At 40.7% G+C, this 10,123-nt stretch overlaps 1 protein-coding gene across 5 annotated transcripts in view; it reads left to right on the forward strand.

Moving 5' to 3' along the window:
- Positions 1 to 10,123, forward strand: part of DYNC1I1 (dynein cytoplasmic 1 intermediate chain 1) — a 308,734-nt gene that overhangs the window by 239,178 nt on the left and 59,433 nt on the right. For all 5 annotated transcript variants that reach the window (XM_041727422.1, XM_041727417.1, XM_041727419.1 and 2 more), the window contains 3 exons: positions 457 to 603; positions 4,566 to 4,679; positions 7,162 to 7,295. In XM_041727422.1, coding sequence (XP_041583356.1) covers positions 457 to 603; positions 4,566 to 4,679; positions 7,162 to 7,295 — 395 coding nt within the window. The remainder of the gene's footprint in view (positions 1 to 456; positions 604 to 4,565; positions 4,680 to 7,161; positions 7,296 to 10,123) is intronic.

Consider the following 10,123-nt stretch of genomic DNA (forward strand, 5'->3'; position numbering starts at 1 on the left):
AAAAAAAGCACCATGTCTCAAGGTCCTTGAAGCTTTGCCAACACTGTATATAGTATAACTTGATGTGGCCCTGCCCTCAAAGTAAAGAATTGCTTTGTTAAGACTTTATTGGAGAATTCGTATTAATTCTGATGCAATTTCATTGATAAATGGGAAATGTCCACAAACCAAGCTTTACATACCACAAGACCATGATGCACATAAGATAGGTTTTATGCCTATTTGAAGACGTGGCCAGGATATCCAATCTCAAGTTCTAAAGGGTAACCATTGACCAACCCCTCAAGGGAAAAGTCTGTGTCTACGTAGAAAATATTCTACTAACTATGCATTTAACAATTGCTTTGTGTTTTCCAGGATGTGTTGAGTTGATGTGATGAACTGTTTTCTCTCCAGGAAGAAACAAGCCTTCTCCAACCATTTCACAGTACTCGTTTCTCCCCTTTCTCCTCCCAGTCATCTGTGATGTCAGTGTGCTTCGCTCGTTTCCATCCCAACTTGGTGGTTGGTGGTACTTACTCAGGCCAGATTGTCCTGTGGGATAATCGCAGTCATCGAAGGACGCCAGTACAGAGGACACCCTTGTCAGCTGCTGCACACACTGTAAGTTGACTTTGTCATTTCTCTTCCAGCCACCCAAGCCCTGAAAGGGGATAACTGACAACAAGTACACATGTGGTCAATAACTCCAAGTGAGAAACATGTGATTTATAGTGATTGTATCCTGACTGACCAAAATAAAGCCAAGTGAAAAGTAGGTGAAGGAAACACTGGGTTTAGAGAAATCTCTTAATGATCTACAAGTTTTAGCATATAGAAAGGAGCTCTCTGGATACACCAAAGTCCATTGGAGAGGTGGGAATGGATTAAAACTAAAAAAAAAAGGACACAGGGAGAAACTTTGACAGAGGTATCTGTGAAATTATTGTAAAGAAACCCTTTGTGTTTCCATTATAACATGACAACTCATATTTTCAAGCAGGCCAAGGAGAGTAAGCATTTTGTGTCTAGGGATGGTATATGGGATTTTTGCCAACGGTCCTTTTCCATCTGTGATTTGAGGGAGTGCTATGGCTTTAAATTCTGGAATGCATGGTTGTAAGTCTCAACGGTAAAGTCTACAGTGACAATATAATCCCTGGGGTTAAAAGTCAACATCTCAAAACCATTACCCACAATTTAGCAGAAGAGGTTCAGTATAGTGTTCATAAGACAACTACTCTGTCATTTCCTTTAAGAGAATGACAGGTGTGTTTAGCAGTTGTTAAGGAGGAATGAGAAGACAGGCATGTCTCCATCAATCCTTGCTACCTTGACATTCAGAGTAACTGATGTTCTTTCTCTGAAATGCCCAAATTATGCCCAAGGATACAGCTCTACTATTGTTTCAATTTCCTTAATGTGGTTGCCTCATTTGTTCCATCTGCTGGCCTCAAAACCATTCTAGCTTTAAAAAAGGACTGCTAGCTGATTTAGCTAAGACCATGAAGAGGAAAATTCTTCCACCCTTGTAAGACTGACAATGGGAAATGACAAATACCAAGTCAACCTTAATTCTGATTGACTTGGGCCTAAGACATATGCAGGTGAAACTACTTCTTGGGAATCTTGGAAAATTGCTCTTGCCTACCCCATTTCTCCAAACTAATAACAGAAAATTGTGACCCAGGAGAAGACGGTTTGATGCAGGTGTTTGCTCAAGTAGTGTGAAACCACTTCTTGGCTGGATGCGCTTATCTGGTGTGTTTCTGAGCATCTCTGGTGAAATTTCAAGAATTGTAAATCCAAATGTTAGAGCAGTAAGTTTTGGGGGGAAATCCAAATCCAGGAGCTCTTTCAAAGACTTAAGCTTTCTTTGTCAAGTAACTTAGGATATGGTCATCACAACTAAAATACTATTATTATCAAACAGTAACGTATTTCTGTTTGAAAATAAAATGTTTTTTACCCTCTTTTGCTGCATTTTGTTGAGTCCATAGCTAAAAGGGCACAGTTAATTTTGTGACTGCCTTTCAACTTCTACTAATGCCTGGCTGATTGGTACCAGGATCAAAAGTGGTTAAGGAAAATGAGGCCCACCACAGATTACTAATTTCCTTTCACACCCACCACACATATGCATTTGGGACAACAGGAAATCCTAATTAAAGCAAAACCCTTCTGCCACACAGTAAGTTTATTCCTTAAATAAATAAAAACAATCTGGCATGTATACTGGAAAAATGAGCTGTGGCGTTGCTTTTTCCTTTCCATTAAGGAGAGTTGTGTACGCCCGTGTGTGTGTGTGTGTGTGTGTGTGTGTGTGTAGGCATTCCCACGTGTCTGCTTCTGTTCTGGTTTCTTTACATCTCTCTCTTTTCTTTTAAGCCAAGTTTTATTACTCATGAAAGCACAGGCCAGTAGTACTGATTAAAGCCAGGAAAGGCTACCACGCACATTCTTTTTCTAGGCATTTGGCTCTATACATTCTTCTAGATGCTTTCCTTTCCCTCCTGCAACCACCCTTAGGAGTCCCAATCCACTAGAATTTTGGTGCTTTGTTTTGATGCTTGGAAGTTAACAAAGAAACCCCACTGAACTCTTGCTGAAAAACACTAGGTGGATTTCAGGCTCACAACAAGGTTCAGACCTTGCTTTCCCATTCTTCAGTTTTACCGTCTGCTGTTTTTAGGTGAGAATCTGTTCCATCAATTCTCACACTTGATTTGGATGCAGAGCTTTGAATGCCGTGTGGCTGGGGCCTTGAGTTTCATTACTCACTGCTACAGGTTCTGCATACACCGGAGGCCTGGGAAAAACCATTGTCCACAATCCCACAACCAGTCAGTCCTCTTGAAATTTGGAGACCTGATCAGGATGGCATTGAGTTTCAGACCCCTGCTGTACTCCCCACTGTCCATATCCACTAAGGCTGACTCAAAGTTTCTATAGGAACATGGTGTGAAAAACACTTAGGGGTTTACTTGGCTGTCCATCGGCACCGGGAAAAGAACTGATGCAACTGCCAAAAAAGCCAATGTAATCTTAGCATATGTGAATACGGGTGTACTTTTTATCACACAGAAGTAAAAATTCAACACATCCTAGATTTCTCTATTCTGTTGGTCGGCATATAGGTCTACAGTTGTGTTTCATTCTCAGAACTTTGCTGTAAGACGAACTTAGATAAAATATAATGTATTCAAAAGGGAGTGACCAGGATGAGGAGGGTATTGAAAACCTAAAAGCCAGGTACTCAAGAACCAGTGAAGGAATTGGAGAGGATCAGTCTGAGTAGTCTGAGTAAGATAGGACTCGGGGAGAGGCGTGATATAATAACCATCTATAAATATTGTTTGGACTTGATCTGTATAATCCCAGAGGGCACAGTACTAAAAGTATCTCCTTGAGCTTTCCTTATCCCCAGTGGTGGAAGGAAGAACTCCCCGAGAATCAGTACAAAATCTGGCTACCCTTTAGAAAGGTGCTTCAGCAGACTTTGGACCACCTCTCAGTGGAGACGGATGAGCAGCTGCCCTAGATGATGATTACAGTTCCTTCTGACCAGGAGTTTATATGATAATAATAGTTTGGGAACCATCCTTTATATAATATCAACTTTCCAATATTAAAGATTGTTTCATTGTCATTGTGGCTAGGTATTATGGACAGTAACTCATCAAGAGTAAGACTTAGACTGTCAGCTATTTGCACAGAGAAGCACCAACTCACTTGTGGTTTGGCCCATGATGGCTAAGCTGCCTAAAATCTAACCCACAGGACTGTTAGGTTCTGCTTATGCTAACCTTCCATTTAGTATTTAATGTGCAGCTGCAAATGATTTTAGCCTACCGCTTAGGATTCTACAGAGTGGGATAGCCTTCTAGAGTTATGACAGGAGGTTAGAGCATCAGATTGTCTATGCTTCCCTGGATGTAGAAATGACCTTCCTCCAGGCCCTGGCCAAATCGAAGCCTCCATAGTAACCCAAATGATATTTTGAAAAATAAATCTATCATTATCCTAGATTTTGCAGTGACATAAAAGAACCTAATTTTATCTCATGAGGTGCATCATGCCAGTAAGTCCCCCCACTAGTATCCCTCCCTCAAATTAAAGAGGCTGATGAATATTAACCACTTTATATAAAGAATGTTAACAAATGTTTGGCACTGTGACTACAATGCACTAAACTCCAGATTTAGTAACACATACTCGTTCCAAAAGTCAATAGTTCTCCTCGTTTGAAAGCTGTCTTTTTTCATCACTCATGGTGAGCTTAGAAGCCAAGCTATGTGCTGCTTCTGCTCCATCAATCATCATTTGCTGCAGCTTCCTTCAGCTCCGGTGGACTGCCTCTGACGGAGCAAGGTGAAGCTTGGTAAGTATTTCCACTACTACGTGTGCCTGCCAGAGCTTTTAGAAAGCAATCGGGTTCAAATCAAAAGTGGCAAATGACCTGAGGCTTGTATTATTGTAGGATTATGTCACTCTTTAATCCTCGTTTTAGAGTAATGTGTTTGACACTCCAATGTAAGCATTTCCTCCTGGATCGCGTCTGATCCTCCATGTTTACGTTTTTGCAGCATCCCGTGTACTGTGTAAATGTTGTTGGGACCCAGAATGCCCATAACCTCATCACTGTCTCTACTGATGGCAAAATGTGTTCCTGGAGCCTGGACATGCTCTCAACTCCACAGGTGGGTTTGTTTTCCCCTACACATAAGAGCATCCTGGTTAAAAGAGATACTTGCCTAATGGAACACAGTTCCTAAAAGCCAAACCCTCACATCCTATAGGAGCTAAAACCAGTGGATGCACTTGAAAGAGTGGGGCCTGCTTTCAACAGTCTCCTCCTGAAGCCAAAACCCATTTCCTTTACCGCAAATCATGTAATTATTGTAATACGTTAATCCTTAGGTCAGTTTCAAGTGAAAATGAAATAATCCATTTTAAAGCATAGTAATTATAGAAGTTGCCTGTGGTATGAATCCTATGTACCCTACAGCATTGTTAAACGCAAATGAAGTTGGAGCTCCACAGAGCAATCCCTTAGGGGCACTTGCCTTGGAGGAAGGGTATCCCCCATAAAACAAAAATCCAAGCCCTTGCTTGCATCTGTAGCCTAGACGACCCGTCTGTGTGTGTGAAGAATTTGTCCAACCATCTGTTTTCTCCTCTGGAATGTTTGTTAGGATGGCTCCTGCCATTCCTTACTCAACAAATGAGAAGTTGAAAATGCAAAAGTCCCAAAATTTCCAAACCACTACTGATTGCAGTTATGGAAAACAAAGAAGCATGAACGGAAGAGACCACTGGTGGGGGAGGCATCTAAATGCAACTTTCAGAATCTATATGAAAGATGCATACATGCACACAGAAATGCCCATGTAGACACACTCTGTCCACATTTCTTTATGAGGAAAAAAGTAATTTCATTGTCCTCCAACTAAAAACACAGAGAAAGGTTTATTATTAAGACTTTGACAAAAATGTGAGATAACATCAAGAAAATTATAATGATATCTAGGAGATAATTCTCAGTTTTAATTCTATTCCCTTTCCTGGATTAACTACCCTAGAATGTCTGGCTCACAATTTTAGAAGACACTGGAGTTTTAAGACGCATAAGGAAATGTGAAACCATAAAGAACCTTCCATAAGTCTCCAAAAATACAGATGTAGAAAATATTAAGACTAAGTAAATTCTTTTTATAATTTGGAGTTGGGGCAGCCTGGGAGAGGGGTGAGCTAATAAGCTCCTAACTATTTAAGTTCCATCTATTTCGACTGATCTTTACCATTATACAAGTTGGGAGTTGTATGTGGGTATTTTATAGCTTTGTCTTAAAATTCTCAGCAATATGTTGTTTGCTTTTAAAAGCATGGAGATTACAAACAGATATGAGAGCGAACCCTCTAATTAGGAATTTTTAATTGCCCTTTTGGCTGATTAAACGTGTATTTGTTTAAGTTAAAACCAGTCGTACAGGGGCTACAGGACCATTTTTATTAGTTTTAGCATGCCCACAGACTCCTGTCCCTGTACAGAGATTGAGAGCTTCATGGCATGTCCATGGATGACAAGCAGACATGAGAGCATTCAACGGTCACCCTGATCCCTCTCTGTTCCAAGTGGGTGACCGAGAGACTGTTCGTTTCCTGCTGCTAATTTTAGTGATGGAGCAGACCATTGGGTGGCCCAGTTTTCTGTACTGTCATAGTGTCCCTTCACTAACACACTCACTATGAGTGTGGATCTCAAGTACTGCGAGCAGGTCACATGACCATATAATCTGAACTACCTGAACTGTTAGCTCACACAGCCGATTTCTGGACTCCTCAGCTAAGACGTGGCTTATTTGTTTGCACAATAAGGCTACACTCCCTAGCAACTATAACAACATGATCCCCTAGAATTATTTTTTTTAATTACTTCAGGTGCACAAAGTAGGCTGTTTGATGTAAACAGCCAGAAATATTTAGGGATGTTAGTTACACTTGATTACTCTTCACTGTCATTAATTCAGCAGAATGTCTCTTAAAGTACACTTTGATTCCCGAATTTGAAAATTACCTGAGCTAAAATAAAGACTTTCATTTGCCATTTTAAAGACTTATTTCACTACCATTCTTTGTGGGCTTCTAGCTTGCACACCCAGTGGCTGCCCTTCATGAAATCATGTCCCCATTGAAATCTGGTTTTTATGACTTGAGTGACAACTTTCTGGTTTTAGTCCACGGAGGACACAAACTCTTGCTTTGACAAACGTGCTTAGTACGTCTGATATTAATACACGTGTATTCTCACGAACAATTGATTCCGAAAATGTTTGTAAATACAAGGGTATTGTGTGTTTTATTAAAGCCTGGGGCTGACAAGTGTAACCATTACAGTATTATCTTTAGTTTCTGCACCATTAGTTTCGAAATTCTCACCTGTCATCTCTGCCTGACTTAAGAAGCAGCAGCACACACTGATGAGATCCAGCCGGCCTGAAACCAGAGATACACAGAAGCACGAGTGTCAGGGGCAGTAAAGCGTGGTTTCTGGCACAGCCGGGGGCTTTTGTAACGCTGTGTGAAAAGCAAACAGACGATTTAGCCGAATGATTTTTCCGTGCTATCTTTGGCATGGCAACGGGTTGCCAGAGGGAACGTAACCTCGCCGTGTTTCGGTAGGAGAGCATGGAGCTGGTTTACAATAAGTCCAAGCCCGTGGCCGTTACCGGAATGGCTTTCCCGACGGGAGACGTCAATAACTTCGTGGTTGGCAGCGAGGAGGGTACAGTCTACACGGCCTGTCGTCACGGAAGGTGATTTTGTGTTTTCTTACCGATGACGTGTTTCTCATTTCCGAAAGTCTGTTATCACGTTCTGGATTCGAACCACCTTGCATTATGAGAGAGGCTTAGCTGAAGACATGCGAAGCACACCCCAGGTTCCCCTTATCTTAGCCGCTGTGAGCCTTGGGTGGCTCACACTGCCTTGAGGGAAAAAGCCCAAGCTCCGTAGCATATCCTGTAAGACCCTTGGCTGCCTGCCCCTGCCAAGCCTCAGCTTCATGCTGCAGCCACGACCCGTCAGGGGTAACAAGCCCCAACTATGGCTTCCCCCCCACAGCTGCATGGGTCCCCACCGTCACTTTCTTCCGTCAGGTCTGGCACTTCTCTCTTCGTGGCCTGCTTAATTCCTCCTCAGCCTTCAAGAGCCAGCACAGAGGTCCTTCCACACTGAAGCCTCTCCTGACTCTCTTGAGCAGAGAAAACCACTCCCTCCTTTATGGTTTCATAGAATTTTCATTTCTTTTATTCATTCATGTTTCCGAGCAATACGTACTAAGAACCTACCATGTGCCCAGCACGTGACGAAACAGACATGGAGTTCATGTTCTAGTTGGGGGTGAAAGACAGTAAACCAATAAACGAGGAGATGTGTGGCTTGAGAGGCTAAGTACTACAGAGAAATTTTAAGTAGAATAAATGGGATTGGACTACAGGCTGTCTGATAAATTTGCTATTTTATATATTCATATATATGCTTCTACAAATAGCACTAATCACATTTTATTTCACCTATTCGTTCATTTGCCATTTTTCTCTTATTAAACTCTTCATTTCATCGTTGGTTTGCTGCCTGGGGCCTGACACATAGTAAATGAGGAGCTAAACATCTATTTGGAGAATTGAGAAATAATAATAATAACCCAAATAATAATAAGGCAAATAATACAGGGGCTCTTCCTCCCAATCAGAGAGGCTGGAATGGTAATGGGATACAGACCAACATGAAGTTTCCACATGATAAGAATTTTGCCTTGACTGAGAGATTGGTAAATGCCCCTGGAAAACCCTCAGGTTAAACCATCAGGTTAAATCCAGTAATTTGAATTATTGTAAAATTGCATGCAAGACTTAATGAGCGGCCTCACTACCTTTTGAAAGGTTCACTGTGTTCACCTTGGTACTTAATTTTCTTTCACTTTAGGAGTTGTAATTCAATTGATTTTTTTCATCTCTTGTACTCATTCCAGGCTGTTTAGATTTAGTGAGAAATCGAAAATTACTCCAAGTTTATACATCTGTGTTTTTGTGATTTATAGAAGCATCCCCAGCCCAGCTATGTAATTCTTCCATTCAGACAATAGGAGCCGTGATTTTCCTACTGTTCTACACATAAAACAAGCAATATATCTCCTGCTCACATGATTTAAAGATGAGTAGAAAGAGATGCCTCATAGTTCTATGCCCATAAAACTGACTAAAACCATGCATTAAAGTTTTATGAAAGCATAAAAAGACCTGATAAAGTTGTTCATTCATGCAAACATTCGCTACACACCTACTTGGAGCAAAGCGCACTGCTAGATGCTGCCGGGCATGCAGACATTCCATAAACTTGGTTCCTGCCTTCAAGAAAGTGATGATGATGGGCAAGGTAAATGCACACATATCTGCAATATGGGTAAAAGGTCATAAGTGGCACAAAAGGCGCAGAGAGAGCAGGGATCAGATATGGAGTCACAGCTTTATCCACAAATTTATTAGAACCAATAGGGCATATAGGTTCCATTGACGTAATCCGGGACTTTAATTATCTGCAAAGGCTACAGAACATTTTCACTGATATCTTTCAGATTTTTTTTTCTTTTTAGTTTCTCTAATGTGAATAATGTTTTGCATGATGAACATTTTTGTTCTGTGGCTGTTGTCTTTTTCAAGCATGATCAGAATTTGCAGTGTGGTTCAAAAGAAGGGTACCTAAGGTAAAAACCACAAACCTTTTTATGAGCTTGCTTCTGCTTCTTACATTGGCCCATCCATCCAAAATATAAAATACAGATCTTAATAAAGTTGTAAAATAGCAGGAATTTGGCTTCATAGTAATTTTAAATGGGTCATATAGGGCTAAGGTGGGAGGGGGATTTCTATTTTTCACCTAACATACAGAAGGTGAAAATCCACTTCTATAAATTAAATAAGGTCCTCATTTTGCACCCTATAAACCCTTTCAGGATGCTGTTAAGAGCAAGTGGAGTCTCACCAGGGGCCACTTCAAAGATCAGTTCCTCGTGTTCTTTAGAACAGTTTAAATGATCATGTGTAGAACTGCTGTTAGCAGTTTCACTGGGCATAATTTTTGAGTGCCTGTTACATGGAACACACGCTGCAGCATTTTCTCATGATTTCAAACCTTGCTCAGCACATTGACATTTATTGGTGCTCCAGAAACCCAAATGTTTTAATAACTTAATTCAAATTTTACTCTCAGTGACATACTATTTGGATTCCACAATCCCTAAGTATATGTCTTATTTATAACCTCATGCATATGGATTTTTAAAATACAGCATTTTTGGTATATTTTTTTAATTGAGTATGGTTGTGTGCAGACTATTGTGTGATAACAGAGGGCTGGAAATAATCCCAGCTTAGTTAAAAGGCGGCATACGTTCTTGGATAACTTTCAAAATGTAGATCACTATTTCTCAGATGTGCTTCTTTGGGGGGAAAAAAAGAAAGGTCTAAGTCTGTCTCTCTTCCCTTGTGGTTTCTTTCAACAAATATTTATTAAGCACTTACTATATGCCAAACACTTGGCAATGAGGAAACCAGGCATCAGCCCTTATGGAAGCTTCATTCAG

The sequence above is a fragment of the Vulpes lagopus genome, chromosome 13 (genome assembly GCF_018345385.1).
Source record: "Vulpes lagopus strain Blue_001 chromosome 13, ASM1834538v1, whole genome shotgun sequence".
In the NCBI taxonomy this organism is placed as follows: domain Eukaryota; kingdom Metazoa; phylum Chordata; class Mammalia; order Carnivora; family Canidae; genus Vulpes; species Vulpes lagopus.